Source organism: Mauremys reevesii, linkage group 3 (genome assembly GCF_016161935.1).
Source record: "Mauremys reevesii isolate NIE-2019 linkage group 3, ASM1616193v1, whole genome shotgun sequence".
Classification (NCBI taxonomy): Eukaryota; Metazoa; Chordata; order Testudines; family Geoemydidae; genus Mauremys; species Mauremys reevesii.
Window position 1 is genome coordinate 35,937,382 of NC_052625.1, and position 22,185 is coordinate 35,959,566.

General features: G+C 42.0%; 1 protein-coding gene across 7 annotated transcripts in view; it reads left to right on the forward strand.

The window, feature by feature from the left end:
• EML4 (EMAP like 4) overlaps window positions 1-22,185 on the forward strand; it is a 262,705-nt gene that overhangs the window by 221,074 nt on the left and 19,446 nt on the right. For all 7 annotated transcript variants that reach the window (XM_039529317.1, XM_039529314.1, XM_039529315.1 and 4 more), the window contains 5 exons: window positions 2,801-2,926; window positions 3,077-3,208; window positions 4,147-4,214; window positions 15,476-15,564; window positions 17,202-17,299. In XM_039529317.1, coding sequence (XP_039385251.1) covers window positions 2,801-2,926; window positions 3,077-3,208; window positions 4,147-4,214; window positions 15,476-15,564; window positions 17,202-17,299 — 513 coding nt within the window. The remainder of the gene's footprint in view (window positions 1-2,800; window positions 2,927-3,076; window positions 3,209-4,146; window positions 4,215-15,475; window positions 15,565-17,201; window positions 17,300-22,185) is intronic.

Sequence of the window (22,185 nt, forward strand, 5' to 3'; positions counted from 1 at the left end):
CTAAGTCATTAAATCACTTTTGAAAATGTTACCACTCCTCTTTATTATCACCATGTATTTTTAGACAAATTTTCCTATCCTGCAAGTAGCTTGTTTGAGCATGCTAGATTCTAATGGATCTTGACATTAATAGCTATTTTTTTAATTAAACCATAACTTACTTATGACGTTATGACACTTATATACTAATACCCTGATTTTTTTTCAAAGATGCTGAGCACACTCAACTCCCATTGACTTCCTTGGGTATCTGTGGGCATTGTGTGTCTCTGTATCAGACCATAAGGTGACAGATGTATTAGAAATGCCCAAAGGATTGCCTTTTTTTTAAAGAGGACTATTTGTGTGTGTATGTGTACATGAATAGATAGACACACAATAACTTAAAAAGTTGAAATAAGAATTAATCAGCCTTACGTGCCTGTGTCAGGGCTGAACTAAACTATAAAGACCTGTTTGCTCAGAAGATTTGCAAAAGCATAAATTACTGAGCTGTCCCAGTTCACATTTAACTTTTTCCACGAAGTTCATATGTTGAGTTAACTGCCTTTACTTATCAAAGCAAAATGCACATTAGGGCACTGATCCTGCAAACTGTTACTGAACTTAACTTAATTGTACACACATCACTGAGATCAATGGGACTATCGACATGCATAAAGTTAAGCACCCACCTAAGTGTTTTCGGGGATCTTATATATATTCTTGGGTGAGAAAGTGGGGAAACGTATTTACAGAATGACGTCTATATTGTTGATTTGAGGTCAAGTCCTTGTGTATGTGCCTGACCTGAGTGAATAAATGGGCTGGGGTTAGGGTGATTCTTGACATCAGTCAGGGTGGGTGGGGAAGGCAGGGTGGGGGAAATAGTCTCTTCCAGCAAAATACAGCTCCTACAGCAGCCTCATGGGTAAATTTCAGATTAAGTAGTGTACATAGGTAGCAAGCACCACTTGAGAGGTATGTCTTTTCAAAAACTGGCAGAAGACAATTGTCTTACAGTGCTCATCAGCAAGTGAAGACTCAGGGTATGTATGCACAGCAGCTGGCAGGTGTTATTCCCAATGTGGGTAAATGTACACGTATTAGGTCTGCTCAAACTAGTGCCTAAAAATCACAGTGTGGCCACAGCAGCACAGGTAGCAGTTTGGGCTAGCTGCCTGAGTACAAACCTGCCTGACCCCCTTGGTATGTATATTTGTACAAACTGCTATTTGTAGGCATTCGTTTGGGCAGACCTAGCTCATGTATGTCTACCTGAGCTGGGAATTACACCTCTCAGATGCTGTATAGGTATACCGTTAGGTGTGACTGCTGGATCCTCATATCATCAAACAATTACAATCCATATTCGATAGGGATCACATCCTGAAAAATCTTTCCTGAACCCTTTCTGGCCTTCAACACCCCCCCTCCCCCCGCCTCTCCCAGCACATCATCAGAAGCAAGCTCCCCACACACCAAGTCAAGGCAGCACCTGACACTGTCTGAACAATAGATGCAAAACCTATAGACATTATCTTCACTTCTATGATGATCAGACCCCCCACCCCATGACACACCTTTCAAGATCTATGGTGTACACATACCTCTCATGTGCGGTGTACCTTATCCAGTGCACTATTTGCCCCAATAGCAACTCTGTGGGTGAAATCAGACAATCACTATGCTCTCTTGAATGAATTCACAGAGAAAAATGATAGAAGACAAAACTACCACATCACCTATGGGTGAATACTTTTCACAAAGTGATCACTCTATATCTCACCTCTTGGTCCTCATCCTCAAAGAAAACCTGCACGGCACTTTCAGAAGATGAGCCTGGGATTTCAAAAGATGAGCCTTACATTCGTAATGTTGCTAGAAATTAAAAATCATCGACTAAATAGAGACACTGGAACTATGGCTTGTTACACCAATCTATAACCAACTTCACCCCCCCACACACAACTTTTTTGTCTTTTTCCCCCCAGACTGGAGAGATGTTAACGGCCACTTCACCTTGAATGCACTCTGGAAATATGTGTTATGCTAAACAATCTATTCCACCCTGTATTTAGCTGTGAGCTCTGAGTACAATTTCCCAGATCTAATGAAGAGCTCTGTGTGGCTTGAAAGTTTGTCTCTCTTACCAACAGAAGTTGGTCCAATAAAAGATATTACCTCCCCCACCTTGTCTCTCTAATGGCCCCTCCACTAACATTCCCACGCTTTCAGGTTTTGAGAGGGTGGTGTGAATAGTCTCTTCTTCCTGGCTTCTTTTGGTGCTGTTCCTTAAAGCAGACATTAATCGTTTCATTAAATAAAATAAATATATGGAGATAGAACTGGAAGAGACCCTGAAAGGTCATTGAGTCCAGCCCCCTGCCTTCACCAGCAGGACCAAGTACTCATACCCCAGATCCCTAAATGGCCCCCTCAAGGATTGAGCTCACAATGCTGGGTTTAGCAAGCCAGTGCTCAAACCACTGAGCTATCCGTCCACCCCCCAAGTGTTGTGGTGTCTGTGTTCCCAAACCTCTATGCTGGCAGATCCTTTTAATTATTTCTAGTGAGAAAATGCATAAGTGTATAACATAGAACTGCAATTAAGTTTGTGAGTGATCTGATTAGACTGTGTGAACTCAGCTGCTGAATGTGGTCAATATCCTGATGTCAAATAGGTTGGATTATTCCATTTTAATTGGAAACTGCATCTCCCGTTGATTATTGTTTCATGATACACTACACTAATTGTGTTCTTCAAAGATGAAAATTGGTAGGTGTTAAGATTTGCCTTTACAGAAATTTGTTTTCCTAGGTTCCTGATCAGTACGGGACAATCAGAGCAGTAGCAGAAGGAACAGCAGATCAGTTTTTAGTTGGCACTTCACGAAACTTTATTTTGCGGGGAACATTTAATGATGGTTTCCAAGTAGAGGTACAGGTGAGCACAATATTTTGCTTACTGCAAATTCAAACTTTTCCTCTGGTGTGTTTTTTTTCTCTAAAGACCTAAATCAAGAGACTTGGGGGAGACGGGTTACTGGTGTATGTCTTGGAACTATATGAAGTAAATAATGTGTTTCCTTTTCAGGGTCATACAGATGAACTCTGGGGTCTGGCAACACATCCTTTCAAAGATTTGTTGTTAACATGTGCTCAAGATAGGCAAGTTTGTATGTGGAACTCTGTGGACCACACACTAGAATGGACCAGGCTGCTAGATGTACGTGAGCTTTCTTCTAATGGCATTGAGTTTAAAAATAACAATCAGCGAGAAAGTACTTAAAATGTCTTTCAGAAGCATTTGAAATTAGCGTATGTAGCTTATCCTCCACAAACAGGCAAAATGTGGGAAACCATAGCATTAAAATGGCTAGTTGGAAGGTGTCCTGCCTCTGGAAAATATAAATATGGGTTCAAGTAACTCAGTAGTATCTAGCACCTTGGCTAATCTTAATAGTGAACTGTCAAGTGCTAAGGAAATTTAACTTGGGGACATGTTTCCACACACATCTCCCCAAAAAACACAGACACTCACAGAAACTGGGAAGGTGGGAGTTTGTATAATATCGCATGAGCAAAGCTGTGAATGATGTGTTTCACTGAGGCTTTATTTTTCTTGTCCTTTTTTTTAAAGTCAGTTCAAAGCTTTCTTGAATAGAACAGAATTATGTAAAAGATTCTATTATTGTAAAAGTCTCCATCTGACCATTAAAAATAACAAGCTTAATAAGCATCGTTCTACATTTTATAATGACATTATTTAGTGATGGGAACCAGGACTCTGCTCATGAACCCAATTTTTTTTTCATGAATAATCTTTGTACAGGAGGTCTTTTGCTCTGCTTTAGCAGTTTCCCCTCTTTTCTATATTTGTACATAATGTACTGATTTATCTTCTCATATTACCCAGGTGATTGTAAGTTTTGTGGCGGGAACTTTGTCTTGTTGTTTGCCTGAAAGTCATGTGGCAATATATAAAAATAAATACCGTAATAATCAAAACTGTACTGTGAGTTAGACCTGGCCTTCCAGAATTGACTCCACTTTCCTTCTTTTGTCAGCTAATGTGAGACCTTTTAACATTGCTTAAATGTAAGGGAGGTTGTGAATATTAATACATTTGATATTAAGTCATATAACTACACCTTTCTCTTTCAGGAACCAGGACACTGTGCTGATTTCCATCCAAGTGGAACAGTGGTAGCAATAGGAACACACTCAGGAAGGTAAATATATTTTGGTTTTGTTATGATGAGGGAAAGGAAAGAGGGATGATGTTCTTGAAGTGTAAAAGTGACCTGTAAAGGAATTTTAAATATTTTGTTTTAGGCTCTTCTTTCCTTCCTTATTATGTACGAAGCTGGCCATCTTGAATGGTGGTGGTTAGGGTGGGGGAGAGGTTAAAGTTTTTTCAATTTTTTTTATTACTTTTGAAATATTTGAATTGTCAAGCCTAATAATCCTGGCTTTGAGAAGCAGTTCTTGGCAGGTGTGGAAGATGGGTGTTGTGAGCTACCATACCTTAATTGAAAAGGTGAAATGTTGAAACTAAGACATCCTTTTCCCCTAATTTCACTTAGACATGGGAATGAATTGGTCACTAAAGAAAAAAATATTAAACAGCCTGCCTAAAAAATCTCTTCCTTCCACATTTGCTCATCTTTCACTCTCTTGAGATGTCCTAATTTCATTCATTCTCCAGTAGTCGTAGAATCTTCCAAGGAGTCAAGACTTGAATTTCTAAGGTTTTTTTTTCCAGTTAAAAAAATAAAAAAGTAGAATCATCCACCCCCTCTTTTTTTGGAGTGTGTGTGTGTGTGGGGGGGAACCCTTTCAAAACTTTTTTATATATTCTAAAGAAGCAAATAAGGCCAAAGACCTTTTTCCTTTCACTCCTACCCTTTGCAGATCACCTTAAACTAATTCACAAGACAGGTGAATTGTAGTACATCCTCCTTCTCCTCCTCCCAGCCACACTCCCTTCATATTGACCTGTAGAGCCTTTATCCATAGGAAAGGAGGCAGGCTTAGTGCTTTAAACCTATCCAAAGAAAAGAGTGCTGCATTGCACATTATTGTAACAGTACAGAGAGTTAGCACAGTGAGGTAGTCCAGCCCTGTATCTCAGTTCAGCTTCATCATAATATCCTTGCATCACTAAAGGCTAGAGAGAGGTCCCGATCAAAATGCTGAATGCAAACGTTTCTCAGCTCTGGAGAAATTTGGCTCTAGATGCAAATCCAAACTCTCTGTGGCTCAAGGCAACTATAAGGCCTTATCTTCTCTAGGGATTTTTGAGCTCAGAGAAAAGACTCTTGCGTCCAACAGTGTTTTTTACCACTGTCTCATTTAGACCAGGTCTGAGCAGGATTAGACAACCTACTGGTTAAATAACATGACCTGTTTTTTATTTAGTGTATGTCTATCTGGTAGACATTTATGATAGCGCCACAAAGGTTTTTCCGTCACTGTAGAAAATCCACCCCCTCAAAAGGCAGTAGCTAGGCTGACAGAAGAATTCTTCTGTTGACCTAGCTGCATAGACAGTGAGGGTTAGGTCGATCTAACTACATTGCACAGGGCATGACATTTTTAACAAGTCTGAGTAATGTAGCTAGGTCAACTTAAGTTTTAGGTAGACCAGGCCTTAGTCCACTTGATTGCTGTCACTTCAGCATAATTTTAAGTATTTAGGGCTTGGTCCTGAGAGGAACTGAGCACTTACAACTCCTATTGACTTCAGTGAGAACTGTGGGCACTCAAAACCTTTCCAAAACTCTCTCTAAGATCCTGATCCAACCCCTACTGAATGCAGTGGGAGTTCCATCAGGCCATTAATCAGGCAAGAAACCTCCTGTAATTTCCTGACAAAGATATAATTCATCTTCAGTTTGCTTGGTTTCCACTTCTTCCATGTGTTCATACCTTTTCCACCACTTTCTTGATATAGCTTTAAATTGAATTTAAAGTACTTCTTCCTTTACTTTATTTAATAGAGCAGAAGGGCTGGATCACCGGGCAAGAACTAAGTTACAAAAACAAGCCACAGCAAACCTACTGTACTAGTAATATTTGTGACAGAGAGAGCTAGAGCCATTGCAACTCTTAGGCATTCTTGAGATCCACCTTAAACTTTGAACAAGAGTTCGATTGGATGGTCAAGCTGTGTAGGTTGGTGTTCACTGATTTATTTATTTTTTAAGTACTCTTCCCTGGTGCTGGTCTTCCAGGAAATCACTTCCACTATAACATTACTTGGTCCTCTTGATGGTTAGAATCCTAATATCTGAAGAACAACATGAACTTTCTTCCTCTCCTCCTTCTTTTCCCTTCCTCGGTCAGAGATGGTGCATTATCATCAACCGTGACATATTATCAGACTTCTGGAATGGGTTTTTCCCTTCTCATTTCCCATCAGTCAGTATTTCAGCATCTTTTCTCCATTCAGACTATCTCTGTATCACCTGCTGCATGTATTGTTACCTGCTAATTTAAATGCTCTCTTCATGTCCAGTCATAATCCTGTCCATCAGATTGGAGAAAATTGATTATTTTCATTTGTACCTCAGTTTTCTGCAACTGCACAGCTGAAAGAGTACAGATCCTGGTGATAGGAAATTCTGCTGAAAAATATATTTTTAAGTAATATACAGACTACCATTCCATAGATTCTCTTGGGCTGGCAAGATTATTATACAAGGAGAAATAAAGCACCAAGTTGCTATTCATGTACTGCACTTTGAGCACCATTGATCTAACCATTCAGAAGCGCTGCTGAAAAAAATGGATAGAGCTCTCTTTAGAGGATCCAGACCTCTTTGAAAGCTACCAAGGACCTCATGAGAAAACTAAAAGGCAGAGAAGACCTACTGATCCAGATCCTCAGCTGAACTACATAAGTGTAGCTTCACTGAAGTCAACAAAGCTACATTGATTTGCACCAGCTGAGGATCTGGCCCCTGTGTTTAGCTACAGCTTTATCTGTTTGCTAGTTCATTGACAAAACTTGTAAGGTTTTATAGCCCATTACTAGACATTCATTGGCATATCTCGCATCAACCAGATACTTTTATGAAAATATGCAAACGTTATGGCAAAAGATAACGTCCATTCTTCTGTGCTACCCACTCTCTGTATCTTACTTTATTTATTTTGACTCATTATTTCGCCTGTAATCCTGTGAGTCTACAGAGGTAAATTGCCAGCAACCATGTACTGTGCCATGGGTGCCCCACCTGGTGGAGTTCATTTTTATTCTGTAGCTGTCCACCATCTTCTTTTTCCAAGAGCGGTATTTTGTTTTGTTTTCTTTCCCAACAGAGAGAAACCTTGTGTCTGGAGAAAGGAAATTCTTTTCAAGTGTTTGGAGGCAGGACCTAGAGATTAAAAATGCCACAATATGTGCAAGGTGCTTCCATCAGTTCATAAACAAGTTAGGCATGATATCTATAGTAACAAGTGGGAGAAATCCTCGGGGAAAATCAGCAAAGGCCCAAGACCTACAGTTTTGTCTATGGCTCAGGAATATTTGTCTGTTGTTTTAATCTGGTCTACAGATCAGAAGTCTAAGAGTTCACTTGGCAGACAGTCCTTGCATTTCACCGCCCAGTAGAACTTTACAGGGCTGGTTACCATCTGCTTGCTGCATACATTCATTTGGAAGTGAGACCCCCTCCGAGAACTTGTAGTCCTAAAGTAGAACCCAGCTGTATTTGGTAGACTGGAAACACATTTCATGGAGACTGACTCTCTCACTGGCACTTACTATACATTCACTGCTAGACTGGGAGAGCTATGATAGTGTGTCTATGACTAAAGCTTGTGGAAGTACAATGAACTAACTAAATTAGGTCTGACCAGCACTTTCCTCCTAAATTCATAGTTTGTCATACTGCACTGACTAGTATTACAGTTTGGTGCTAATAATCTAGTCTGCTGTTTGCATTATGATTGCACCTCACTCTGAAGAAGAAAAAGATTCCAGAGAAATAGGCAGCATATTACATAATAGTATCTCTGGTGCCAGATAAAGTTGAATGTATTAAAGGTACACAAGATGTGCATTGCAGCCTCCTTTCTCTACACGTTCAGTAAATTAGATTTTGTGCACTGCTTTTGTAGATGTATGTTTCTAGTGGTGCAATTTGATGTAACCCGCTTTGAAATAGGAGTAAATCAAAGCGCACTAGAGAACTTACGGTATGTGGCAGCAGGGCCACATGGACACAGGGGCGGCTCTAGGGATTTTGCCGCCCCAAGCACAGCAGGCAGGCTGCCTCCGCCAGTTTGCCTGCAGAGTGTCCTCTGGTCCCGTGGCTTCGGCGGACCTGCCGCAGGCGTGCCTGCGGGAGGTCCTCCGAAGCCGCGGGACCAGCGGACCCTCTGCAGGCAAACCGCCGAAGGCAGCCTGCCTGCCGCCCTCGCGGCGACCGGCAGAGCGCCCCCCGCGGCTTGCCGCCCCAAGCACACGCTTGGCGTGCTGGGGCTTGGAGCCGCCCCTGCATGGACACTTAGTGCATTGCAGTCTAGTACAAAGTAAATTTATACCCCAGCTTCCCGTGCACACTAGCTGTTCGTCTAGAAAAGCCGTGAGGCTTTTACGATATTTGAAGTTTTATGTAATTGACATTAACTAGGTGGCACTCAGGGCTCAAGGTTTGATGTTTTGGGATATGGCAGGATAGTAAAACATTTTGATGGGACTAATACAGATGCTTTCAGGATCAATCAACTTTACTAAGAACTGGTCCCGGGCCATTGTTTAGAAAGATATTTTAATTCCCAAATCCCAGCACCACTGCCCACCTGAATCTAGCAGCCACCTCCCTAAGCACTACCACCCACCTGTCCCCTAATATTACCCAGTAAGACCATTCACCAACATTCAGAGCCAGCAATCTGGTGCATGTCCCTCGCACTTGGGGGAGTTTGGTAAGGAGGGTGCCTGCCTGCCTGCCTGCCTTAGTAAAGAAGTAGGTTTGCTCTGGCTCATTCTTGTAACTCAGTTCTTGCCCTGTGATCCAGCATCCTGCCTCTTTTTCTTAAAAAAGAAAATGAACTGACCTTCTCTTTCCATGTCAGACAATTAGATTAGGTTTCTTATTGCAGTGCACATGCTAGTGCACTTGTTGCTTTGTCTGAAGATTGTATTTGTGATCACAAGGTCGTGCGCTGCACATTTGCTGAGTAGAAGGATGCCATTGGAATTGGTCTTGCCCACTCCTTCCTTCCCAGTGGTGCTATTCCATATATCAGAATCACGGCCAACTCTTGCCTTAAAGTCCCCTAAAAAGATTATCTTATCTGTTTTGGAATGAATGACAAAATTTTATCAAGGTCAGTGTAGAAGGATTCTTTCTGTTCTTCAGCATCAAGAGTTGGTGCATATGCACTGATGATTGTGGCAAATGACTTATTGACCAATTGGATGCAGAGGGTCATAAGGTGCTCATTGATGTCAAGGGGGAGCTCAGTCAGGTGGTTGACTAGAAGATTTTTTTATTGCAAACCCAACACCGTGCATTCTCCTGTCGCTTACTGGTTTTCTTTTCCAGAAGAAAGTGTAACCATCTTCCTCTTCCCTCAAGTGGCTTTCGTCTGCACGTCTTGTTTCACTGAGAGCAGCGATGTCAATGTTGTACCTCGAGAGTTCTCGGGCAGCAATTGCTTGTTCTGCATTTGAGTCTTTCCTAAGGGGTTCCTAAAAAGGCCTGCTCAGTCATGACCGCTGCTGCTGCTTGTAATGCTCTCCTATCCCAGTCCAGGGGCACATGACAAACATCTCGAGATCACCGCTTGCATGTGGGTCTGTGACTAGGGACTCCTGGTGATCACTTCACCTATTCCCGTCGCCACTCACCCATTGCCTCAGGATTTTTATGGGGAGGGGTAGGGAAAAAGTTCTTCCTGTGAAAGAAGCCTGCATGTGAATAGTTTAATGTGGGAGAGCTGATGCGCGCCAGCAACCACACAAATCTTGGTGGAAGAGGCATCTGTGTCCAGTGGCAAGGAAGTCCAAGACACCCGGGGGGTTCTCCTCCATTGCAGCCTTCATCCACCTTTGCAGCTGTTGGGAGGTGATCCTGCTTCATCAGCCTATTCTGCCATTGAGGTCTTATGCTGGGTTGTGTTGTGCTGGGCTGCACTTTGGTACATCGCCTTCGACCTTACCGCCATGGGTGACCCTACCAGGAGTACAGGACTCCAGACGGCATCGCTCTTAGGGTCTTAAGTATACACAAGCTTCTCCACCATGTCAAAGTGGAAGCCCAAGGAGAAGTTTTATGCTATACATTAATAACAAAGGATACAGTTTTCCTAATTCTAATTATATTATATTATATATATATTCTTGTCTATACCATCCAAGTTTCTGATAATATAATTAGAATTAGGAAAACTATATCCTTTGTTATTAATGTATAGCATAAAACTTCTCCTTGGGTTTATATATACCGTATTTTTCCGTGTATAAGACACTACTTTTTCCTAAAATCGTTAGACTAAAAATTGAGGGTCGTCTTATACACGGAAGTAAGCAGAGGAGAGAACCGCGCGGTCAGGGCCAGCTCTGGCTTTTTTTGCCGCCCCAAGCAAAAACAAAAAGCAAAAAACCTGTGCGGGGGCCAGAGCAGCAAAGGGGGAAAACAAACCTGCCGCTTGGCCGGAGCAGGGAAGGGGCGAGGGGGAACAAACCTGCTGGCTGGAGCAGCGAAGGAGAGGAGGGCGTGAAACAAACCTGCCAGCTGGAGCAGCGAAGGGGGGAGGGGGGCGTGAAACAAACCGCCCGGCCGGCCAGAGTGGCGAAGGGAGGGCGTGAAACCTGCTGGTCGGTCAGAGCGAGGGGGTGGGGGGGGGGCCTGAAACAAACCTCCCGGCCGGCCGGAGCAGCGAAGGGAAGAAAAAACAAAAAAGAAAAACAAATACCTGCAGGGCAGCGGGTGCAGGGGGACTCCCAGCCCTGCAGACCCCGGGCAGCGGAGTGCGTGCCCCGGCTACCGGGGCGGGGGCGGGGGGAACAGAAGGGGGGTGGCCAGGGCTTCCTTAAGGGGGCGCTCGCTCTGCGGCCCCTCCTGCCACACCGCCTGCTGGGAGGGTTCCGTGCAGCTCGGGTGAGCGGGCAGGGAGGGATGCGGGCTGCCGTGCCGGGCTTGCTGCAGACCTGGCACCACTCCCAGCAGCTCCCCTCCTCCGTGCTGCCGCCCCCTACAGGGCAGCAGGAGCAGCAAACCAAAAAGAAAAAAACCTGCAGGGGCGGCGGAAGTGGCGAAGCGCAAAAATAAATAAATAAATAAATAAAAGGATTGGGCGGAATGCCGCCCCTTGGAATCTGCCGCCCCAAGCACCAGCTTGCTCGGCTGGTGCCTGGAGCCAGCCCTGCACGCGGTTGCGAAACTGCCCATACCTTGTCTCTGCAAACAGGCTTCTTCCAATCAAGCTAAGTGTGATGCATAATATCATAGTACTGGTTCGTAAATATTGCCTAATTACTAAATAAAAATGTGTTCTGTTTTATGTTTAAAATATTGATTTCTGAATTTTGGGTTAGAAAAGTGGGGGTCGTCTTATACATGGAAAAATATGGTATATAAACAAGAATATTGCCTAAGCTGCCTGTAGTTTACATCTTCAGCAATCTAGAGTAGTGCATTTTAGCCCTTGCTCAAGGCTTGCCTACAGTCTGAAGTAAAACTTCTAAGTTCCTTGAACCAACTACCTAGCTTCACACTGCATACAGTGTATACGTATTTAAGTGTGGAGCTGTAGATTTAGTGACATTTCTCTACTGTGCATGCTCAGTACTGGAGCTGACCAGATTATTTACAGTAAATAATGTATGTGGTGATATTTTGCCTTTTTCTCTTTTGAAATTCTTTTAATTGAATTCAGTACAGGTTTGCAATGAAAATTCTCAAATTTATTCATTACTCCTAATTCTTTCTGAACTGCCCCGCTGAATAATCTTGGTCTACAGATTATTAAAATATTTAACATACAATATCATAATAGAAGATATAATTTGCACATCACACTGTAACTTATACTGTTTACAGAACTAACAAACATGTCATGGATTTTGAAGTGTATATTCAACCATATTCGTAAAATTCAATTTGTGCTGTATTTAATTAGTTACATAGGTCACCTATTCTGAGAACAGAAGGAATAACAGGTCACTGCTCTACAGCCAAAATGCTTCTGAAATAAATGTAGTCTAACTTTACTAATTCTGGGTCACTGAGAATGAAAATGATGCTTAAAATTGTTGATTGGCTCTAGTTTTCAAGATATGCTATTGGGTCAGTATATACGACCCTTGACTTGGGAATAGCGGAGGATAAGTGAGTTATAAAGGGAAGGGATCTCAATTTAAACCAGAAATGACTAAAATACATCTTTGACTGGATCTATGAATAAATCTATGACTGGGTTTGGACAGTACTTGCTTTTTAGGCAAAACAATGAATGATGCAATCTGAAGCTCGTATTGTGTCATACATGATATGAATTGCATCATGTTATTCCTAGAAGTCATGGATGATGCAATCATAATGAAGCTTACATCACTCTGCTGAACAAATTGCCCTATATCAGCTCTAGAAATCATACAGTGTCGTGCTCTCTTATTTGTCAGTGTTTGATTTTGCAAAGGGACACATTTCTGTTTAGCCAAAGTGAGCAGAGATGCCTTGTACTTTTGTGAACAGTGCAGATAACTTCTGCTATGTTTGTGGTGAAGTGACTTTTGCATCACAAAAGCGCAGTATAACCATAGTGGTTAAGAAAGCCTATCACCTTTATTTTGGCTGCAAAATTGGAGATCAGGACAAGAGGTGGGCCCCACACATATGCTGCAACACTCGTGCAACAAATCTTCGCCAGTGGTTGAACAGGAAAAGGAAATCTATGCCTTTTGCAGTGCCAATGATTTGGAGAGAGCCAACACCAGCAATTGTTACTTCTGCATGGTGCCTCCAGTTGGGAAAGGTGTGTCAAAGAAGAAAAAGTGGACTGTGCATTATCCAAACATTCCATCAGCTATACGCCCAGTACCCCACGGAGAAGGACTGCCGGTTCCTGATGCACCAGAATCATTCTCACTTGAGTCAGACGAGGAAGAGGATGAAACTTCTGGTCCTGAACCATCAATGTCACAGGACCCACATTTTCTCCCATCCTCCTCCTCTGAACCACACCTCCTCTGTAACACAAGGTGAACTGAATGACCTTGTTAGGGATTTGGAACTACCCAAGAGTAAGGCAGAGCTGTTGGGCTCCAGACTACAGCAGTGGAATCTCCTGGCAGGTGATGTTAGGGTTTCCATGTTCCGTGACCGTCAAAAGGATCTTGTCCCATTCTTCATGGAAGGTGATCTTGTAACCTGCAAGAACATCGATGGTGTGATGGTAGCCCTCAACGTCGTTCACAATCCAGATGAGTGGAGACTGTTCATTGATTCATCGAAGATGAGTCTTAAAGCTGTTTTACTGCATAATGGCAATGTTTTGCCATCAATTCCAGTTGGTCATGCAGTCCATATGAAGGAAACCTATGACAACATGAAACAACTTTTGAGGTGCATAAACTATGACCAACATCAGTGGCAGCTTTGTGGCGATTTGAAGGTTGTTGCTCTCTTGCTTGGTCTGCAGACTGGATACACAAAGTACTGCTGTTTTCTCTGCGAATGGGATAGTTGTGCAAGAGATTCCCACTACATCAAGAAAGATTGGCCACTCCGACAGTCATTGGAGCCTGGGAGGAAAAGTGTTCAGCATCCACCACTTGTTGAATCAAGGAAGATTTTGTTACCACCCTTACACATCAAGTTGGGTCTGATGAAGAACTTTGTCAAGGCCATTGACAAAACACAAGCAGCTTTCAAGTACCTCCGTGGAAAATTTCCAAGGTTAAGTGAAGCTAAGATAAAGGAAGGTGTCTTTGTTGGTCTTCAGATTCGTGAACAACTTCGAGATGATGCATTTGACCATGCACTGCGTGGCAAGGAAAAGACGGCATGGAAAGCCTTCCAGTTAGTGGCAATAAATTTTCTCGGCAACAACAAGGCAGACAACTACAGGTTGTTGGTGGAAAACCTCCTCAAGGCATACAAAAGCCTTCGTTGCAACATGTCACTAAAGATAAATTTTTTGCACTCTCATCTAGATTTTTTTCCACCGAACTGCGGAGCAGTGAGCGACGAGCACGGCGAGCGATTTCACCGGGACATTGCAACAATAGAGAAATGCTATCAGGGCAAATGGAGCCCATCAATGCTTGCAGACTATTGCTGGACAGTGACAAGAGATGCTCCATTTAATGAATACAAGAGACAAGCCAAGAAGTGCCGAGTAGACACTGAATAGGACTAAACTATGTACATAATAGTTTTTTGCCTTTTGTTTCATAATAAATTTTATTTATATAACCCTTTTGCTGATTTTTAAAGTGTTACATAAACAGGACAGGTGAAATATTATCATGTAAAGCAACCATAAACACATGAAAAGACCTAGATTTACAATTTATGATTAAAACTCTACTATCTACACAATATACATAGACATAAAATGTAAAAACTTACATAACTTAGAAACAGTAGCCAATCAGTTGTTTTAATTGTCATATTTGAATTCAGCACATCAAAATACATAATAAATAGCACATTTTATCTCTGAAGCAGACAACTTCTCAAAAATTGTAGACCAGTGTAATTTATATAGTTAAATTACCTGGGGTAAATTGTGAATTTTTCTGTGTGAATCTATAATTTAAATATTCACAGAAAGTAAACATGAAGGATTGTAGAAAATATCAAATCAGAATTCACTTTCTACCTCAAATGGGTATTTGCAGATGCTTTTCCCCCCACTACTTACTGATCTCCACTCTGTGTGCAAGTTTCAATTCAAGTTTTTAAATCAAAGCCACTTTTTCTAAATAAGCAAAAAGCACTAGTTTCAAACTTCAGCTGAACAGAGAAAAGTATGGACTCAAAAATGACTGCAGAGATTTTGTTCAAATGTTCCAGAAGAATTCATCTGCAAGTAGAGACCAAAGGTGGAAAATTTCAGGCCCAAATGTGAATTTTCAGAAAGTATGTGAAAATGTGAGATTATAGTTGAAGCTGTTTTCAACCTAAAATATAGTGGGCTCTAGCAGGGACCTTCTTCAGTCACATCGTATGTCCACCAGCATGTATACCATCTACATTATATGATATGCTAACTACTCTATATTCAAGAATATATATATATATGGGGGGGGGGTATTTTGGCAGGCTTGTATATCTGTCACTGGAATATACATCACTTTGTAAACCCAGAAACCGAAGAGAACATGTTTAATTAAAACAAGTTAATATGATACATTGAAAGGATAGCATGCTAATAAGCAGTGAGATAGAATGCAGTGATCATTCGTGTTTACATTTTTTTGGTTTTGTTTAAGTAGAAGTAACACTCACTAGAACTCTCTTCTTAACAGGTGGTTTGTTTTGGATGCAGAAACAAGAGACCTGGTTTCAATACACACTGATGGTAATGAACAGCTTTCAGTGATGCGCTACTCAGTAGGTAGGCAAACTTCCTGTGTATTCTGGGCACTTCATTGTAATTGCATGTTTTAATTCCAATAAAATAGGTGTTTTTCCTGCACTTCTCTGGAGCTGTTAAGCTATTAACGTGTTACACTCATCCAGTTACCCTCCAATAATAAGGAACTGCAGAGCTTTTAAAAAAATTGCTTAAGATCATTAACAAAATATATGTGTAAATTAACAATTACAGCTTCATTTGCACTTTGCCTCCACTGGAATTCACAGTTCTATCTCTGCAAACATCACTGTTGCCTAACACAGCACCCCATTGTATAGGTGGTTGTGATGTGATGTCATCATTTCTTCCAGGGAAATTCAGTAACTCTAAACTGAATGTAAAGATAAGGTAAATGAAGCAAGGAAAGCTTATTTTAAGATGTATTTGTAACTTTTTAAGTGTGCCCGAATATTCTTTGAATGTTTTAAGATCTTAAACAGTTTTTATTGTACTTATTATTCACTTAAGTTATAAAATGTATTGGTACAAAAACAATAAAGTTAAATTCAGGTGTCTCTCTCAAACTAAAGGCCATTTGCTATTAATTATTTGTGTAGAGATAATGTGGAAAGGTATCCTCTTACTGAACAAAACCCAAGGTCATCTTAGAGTCGGACAAACGGGCAGTAGTTGAATCCTCTCTTCTGAATGGATGGAAGAGAAGTCTGGCAAGCTTGTTTCATATTTGCTGTTGTATAACATGCCAGGTAAATTGGGCAAAACTTACCTCTACTGCTGCCCTATTTACCAACAGCATTTCATTTTAGAGCATTCACATTCATTGGTGCTACAGAGGACTTCGATCATGTTCCCAGGCAGTGAAATGGTTAATAGTACCATCGACCTTTATTGTTGTTAGAAAACAGCTTCTAATGTTTAAATACTGTGCTAAGGTGACTTTGTTGAAGATGTTGTGAAGTTACCCTCTGATTAGCATTGATTCATGTGTAATAACTTTACATTTTAAAAAAATAAACTGTTCTTTGGAGTAATCTCCAGTGACTCACAAAACTCAGAACTTTAGGGGCTGCACGTTGTCAGCTGCAGGGGCGGCTCTAGGGATTTTGCCGCCCCAAGCACAGCAGGCAGGCTGCCTCCGGCGGTTTGCCTGCGGAGGGTCCGCTGGTCCCGCGGCTTCAGCGGACCTGCCGCAGGAGTGCCTGCGGGAGGTCCTCCGAAGCTGTGGGACCAGCGGACCCTCCGCAGGCAAACGGCCGGAGGCAGCCTGCCTGCCGCCCTCGCGGCGCCGGCAGATCGCCCCCCCCACGGCTTGCCGCCCCAAGCACGCGCTTGGCGTGCTGGGGCGTGGAGCCACCCCTGGTCAGCTGTTATCAGAAGTCCAGTGCAAACTTGAGGATTCATTAGCTAACCTAGTTCCCTGTCCAGTGGTAGCCCTGTTTATCCAAGACATAACTCCCTTACCCCATAATCACAACCACCATGAAAATAGGGAAAAAATAGGAGACCAATTGGAAAGCAGTATAGTTAGTTACATGCCCTTGGGTACTAGCTCATTCACAATTGTATGATTGATAATAATACATTGGTATTAAATATTAAATCATTCTAGTTCAGAAAACAGTACATTAACATTATCTTTTAAACTTCAATTGTAGATGGCACGTTACTTGCAGTAGGATCCCATGACAACTTTATTTACCTCTACATAGTGACAGAAAATGGAAGGAAGTATAGCAGATATGGAAAGTGCACTGTAAGTTCTTATCCAGCTGTGTTTAATGATAGACTATACCTTTTGGTAGCAATGTTTAACTTTTTTAGTGTTGGATCCATCTCTATAGATGAACAATAGTGACAATATCCTTTTTATTTTTGGCAGTCAGTATCTTTCACTGGTTTTAAATGTAAATATGATTTGTAGCAAGAAATTATTAACAGAACGAGGTGAAGCCCATTGCATATAGTGTCAGTTGCTTTTTAGACATGCCTCATTATTTTTTCTTTCAGCTCAGAAGCTACCCATCTGATGCAAAAGCTATCTTGTGTTTATACAAAGAATGTCCTTCTTGGAGGTGCTGGAAGTTCAGCATTTGTTTCTTTTCTACTGATATAGTTTCCCTGCCCTTTTATAAATCTCCTTGGCATGTCTTTGAGCAATATTATTAGATAATGTAGTTAATGAGTTGCATTATTTCATAAAAATGCTATCAGTCTGATGATAAAGACCAGCTTTCATTCATACAATAACAGTGCACTGATAATATATAACTGTACATAAAACAGTATCTGTCTAGGATCAGGAGAATCAATTTGGAGATCTATAACTATTTAACATTTTAAAATAGTTAAATATCTGTTAAATAACTGTTACTATCTAGGGATGAAATTCTAACCTAGTGTAAACAAGTGTAATTCCAGTGAACTTCATGGCATTGTATCTCCCTAAATCTAGTTTGAATTTGTCCCTCAGTGCTGAATAGTCATCCACCATTTACAGACCCACAGAGTACAAAAGCAAAATATTATGAGTAAAACACTGATCCTTAAATTTGGTATATCCTAGTTCTTCTTCGAGTAGATGCAACCGGGTATTCTGCTTCCTTCCTGCTTAGGCGTGTGCACATCTACTGCACCGGAACCAGAGTACTTGCCTAACAGTACCCATAGAGGCAGCGCTCGTGCCCTGTGGCCCTAGACCCTCCCCTGGCCATATAAGGGTGGTGCCACCCCAATTCCCTCAGTTCCTTTTCACCTCCCATGGCTAAAATAGATGATCTGTGTGGTGTTTTTCACCTTATGCTTTGAGCCTCAGTTCCTGAGAGAATTGTCTTGTATCTAGTAGTTAGTAATACCTTAGGTTAAGTTTAGAGTTAGTTTAGTATTAATTAGAGCAGTTGGCTGCCCTGTGTGGTGCCCTCACCAGGGTTCAAGCATTATCTGTCATGTGTGGAGGGGCCATCCCAACAGTGATCCCCACATGAGGTGCATGTTGTGTCTTGGTGAGGGACATACTAAAGAGCAGTGTTCCATCTGCAGATGATTTGCTAAGAGGAGTCAGGTGGCAAGAGACTGGCGGCTGAAGCAGCACCTAGTGGAGCAGGCCATGAGGCCCACTTCAGCCCCAAGGCCCTTGTCTAATTAGCGGTTGCCTTCAGCTCTGGCAAATGATGCCACTCCATGCTCGGGCGCTGCCATTTCCCTCAAGAAGAAGAAGGGTCATTTCCCCCTTCCCTGGGAAGAGGTCCCACACAATGAATCAGGACCATTCCAGGACTTGGGGAGACTTATCCTCATCTTCTAAGAGGAGTGCTGCCTGGCACCGTGCTCCCTCTGGCATGCAGGATGGAGCAGGTCCTTCCTACTGCTCCCCGATACCACTCTGAGATCAGCCAGAGTCCATACGGTCGGCTCCAGTTCCATCCATGGGGTGTCCACTGAGTCCAGGACTGATGAAATCACCACTAGTGCCAATTGTCTTCGCACCAGTGGCATACCAGGCGGCATCAGACCTATTTTGCCTCTTAGACCCAGACTCTTCACTGGTTCAAGTGTTTGCTGTTGCCATGGCTTCTACCACCTCATCCTCCATTGTACCTTTGGTACCTTCTGGCCATGTGACAGAGCTACTGGGCTTCTTGATATGGACGTTAGCCTGGGGACTTAATCCCAAGCTGGCTTGTTTCCAGGACAACCTGGAGAATTTGTTACACCTTCAGTCTCCTGGTCTTATTCTTAGTTCACTGAGAGTCCACCTGATGACGATTTTGGCATTTTATCTGCTCATCTATGGGAAGTTGGTGGCAGTAAGGTTCTTGAAAGGAGTCACTTGTCTCCACTAGCTGGTAAAAGAGCCTTTGTGGGATCATAACACTGTCTTTGTCACAAGACAGAAAGGTGTTGCTATAACATCTGCAAGGAGAGTGAGGGAGTTGCAGCTTTTATGGTGGAGCCCCATTACACACACTTTGCTAAAGACAAAGTACCCCTGTGGCCGCACCCCAAGTTTTTATCTTAAGTGGTTTCCCAGTAACACTTGAACCAAGCTGTGTATTTACCAATGTTCTTCCCTAAGCAGTATTCAACACTAGAGATCAACATCTTCACACACTGGATGTCAGGCGATGTTTAGCTTTCTATCTAGCTAGGACCAAATCATTCCATTACTCATCTCGTTTGTTTGTCTCCTATGCAGACTGAATGAAGGATCATGCACTCTCTTCTGAGTCTATGTCCAGGTGGATAACTTCCTGTATCATGGCAGCATATGAATTAGCCCAGGCTACACCTCCCTCAAAGGGTGTGAGCTCATCCCAAAAGAGCCCAGACAATGCTGATGGCATTCCTAGGTGGCATTTCTATATTAGACATTTGCAGGGCTGCCACATGGTCCTTTGTGCATACTTTTACATGCCACTCCTGCTGTATCCAGATCAGACGCAAACTTTGGGAAGGCAATCCTGAAGTCCTTGTTTAAATAAATTCCAAGCCCCACCTCCTACAAATAGTGCTCATGAGTCATCTAAATAGAACACACAACCTACCTGTAACTGTTGTCCTTTGAGATGTGATGCAGATGTGTTCCATGACTCACCTGCCGTCTGACATTTGATGCAAAGGAAAGGAGAGGGTCAGGGTGATGCTGCCCTTATATGGCCAGGGGAGGAGCTAAGGTGGCAAGGTGTGAGCATCACCACTACAGGTACTGCTAGGCAAAGTTCCAGCTCCGTTGCACTGAGGGTGCACACACCTTAGTAGTAACTATAAGTATAATACACATCTGCATTACATCAAAAGAACAGTTACAAATAGGTCACAGGTTTTTCTCTAAGTTTCTTGGACCTTTTAACATGGCTGGGACTGAAACTGCCCGTGATGAGAAGCAGCAATTTCAAAACAGCATAGGTTTATTTTACTCAAGTCTGAATTTAAGTCTATGGTAATAGAATGCTGTCTTTTCTGTGTGTGTGTGTGTGTACATGTACGTACAGTAATAGGGGCTGATTGGGGCTTTTAGGTGATACCACAACAAAAATGATAAATAAAACCTTTTTAAATGTTTAAAGTTAAAATAACAAGGATACAGTCCGTAATTTATACATATTTGCAATATTTTATGTATTTTAATAAGTTGTATCATTTGTTTTACAAGTATAAGAGAGCTTCTCAAACTGCGACATCAATTTGAAATATTTGTTTCAGATTTGGGGGATGGGAAAAAATTATCCCTGGGATAAGACTATATGCCTAACTCATGCCCAAAATGTGCCAGGTAGAGTTTGTTATTGAAATATAATATTTGTAGTAGAAAAACTGAGCAAATCTTAATGGGTATTATGCATGCCCTTCAGTAATATACACTGCATCTTTCCTGAGATGTGTTGTTATTAACTAGGGATGTTCAGCTGAGATAGTATGTGTATTTCTAATCATCTGGACTATAGGAAGCACAAGAAGCCTAGGGACTTGTTACATAGTCAGTGAGTGGTATATCCCAGACTATAAAATAATGTCCTCCCAGTTCTCTGCTCTAATCAGCAGACAGCACTGTATTAGCCACAAGTTTCAGCTGTCGAAGAAAATGTATATACAGTATCTGTTGGCCCCTTGTGAAGAAAATTAAACTGGGGGGAGGAGAGAGAGATTGTCTGTCTGCTATTAATGTATTTTTCTTTGGGAAAAAAAACTGAGACTCTTTAATGTTATAATATCATTCAATTTCACTTTCTTTTGAATAAGTACAAGATCCTAACACACAAAGTTTAATGCTTTGTTACGAAAGACAGAAGTCAGTCAATGATGTTGATGTATGGTCACTGTTGTATACAATTCAGCATCCATTATGACTCTGTGTTATCTTCCAAATTCCCCAAGGGCATGGGTGTGTGTATGTACACATACATGTACAGAGAGAGAAGATCTCTTAACAAAATCTTTTCTAGTTCACCTTTTGACTGAGGCAATATTATCCAGTCATTTATCCACTAGATATTCAGGTCTGCCTGGGAAAGAGAGAAGTCTTGCTTCTAGATAGTTGCTGCTCTCTCTCTCTTCATGTCACTACTGTCTGAGGGCAGCCATTTGTAGTTTTCCACGTTAAGAACCTCGGATTTCTTTCAGCTATGCAATTTCTATGGAAAGTCATATTTTGCATGTTATTTGACTGTTTCAGCTGCATAACTTCTGCAGCCTGCGCCCTTATTTATTCCACAGTCATTTTGCAACAGCAGCACATGATCTTGTAATTACAAAAGCTCAGTTCCCTCTTAGCAGGGCTTCTATGCCTCTTTCGGCTTGTGCAGAATGCAGCAACACATTGGCTCAGTGGACTGAGCAACCAGCCTATGATCATATTACATGCATCCTGTATTCCTCTACGCTGGCTGCCTGCAAAGTGGTGCATTGATATTAAGCTGGTATTTAACAGGGAGGTATCTGGTTATGTTCAAGACTTTGAGCCCCTTCCTGGCTAGTATATGTCCTCTGGCACCAACTCTTTTTGGGGGGGTTGGGTGTGGGGAGAGTTCTACTGTTATACCATAGCCTGGCAGGTGATCCCCAGGTTATATAAGTAATTCCTTCTGGCAATCAACCAGCATTCATTTCTTCCAGCTGGTAAGCATTGTTTAAATCCACCCAGAA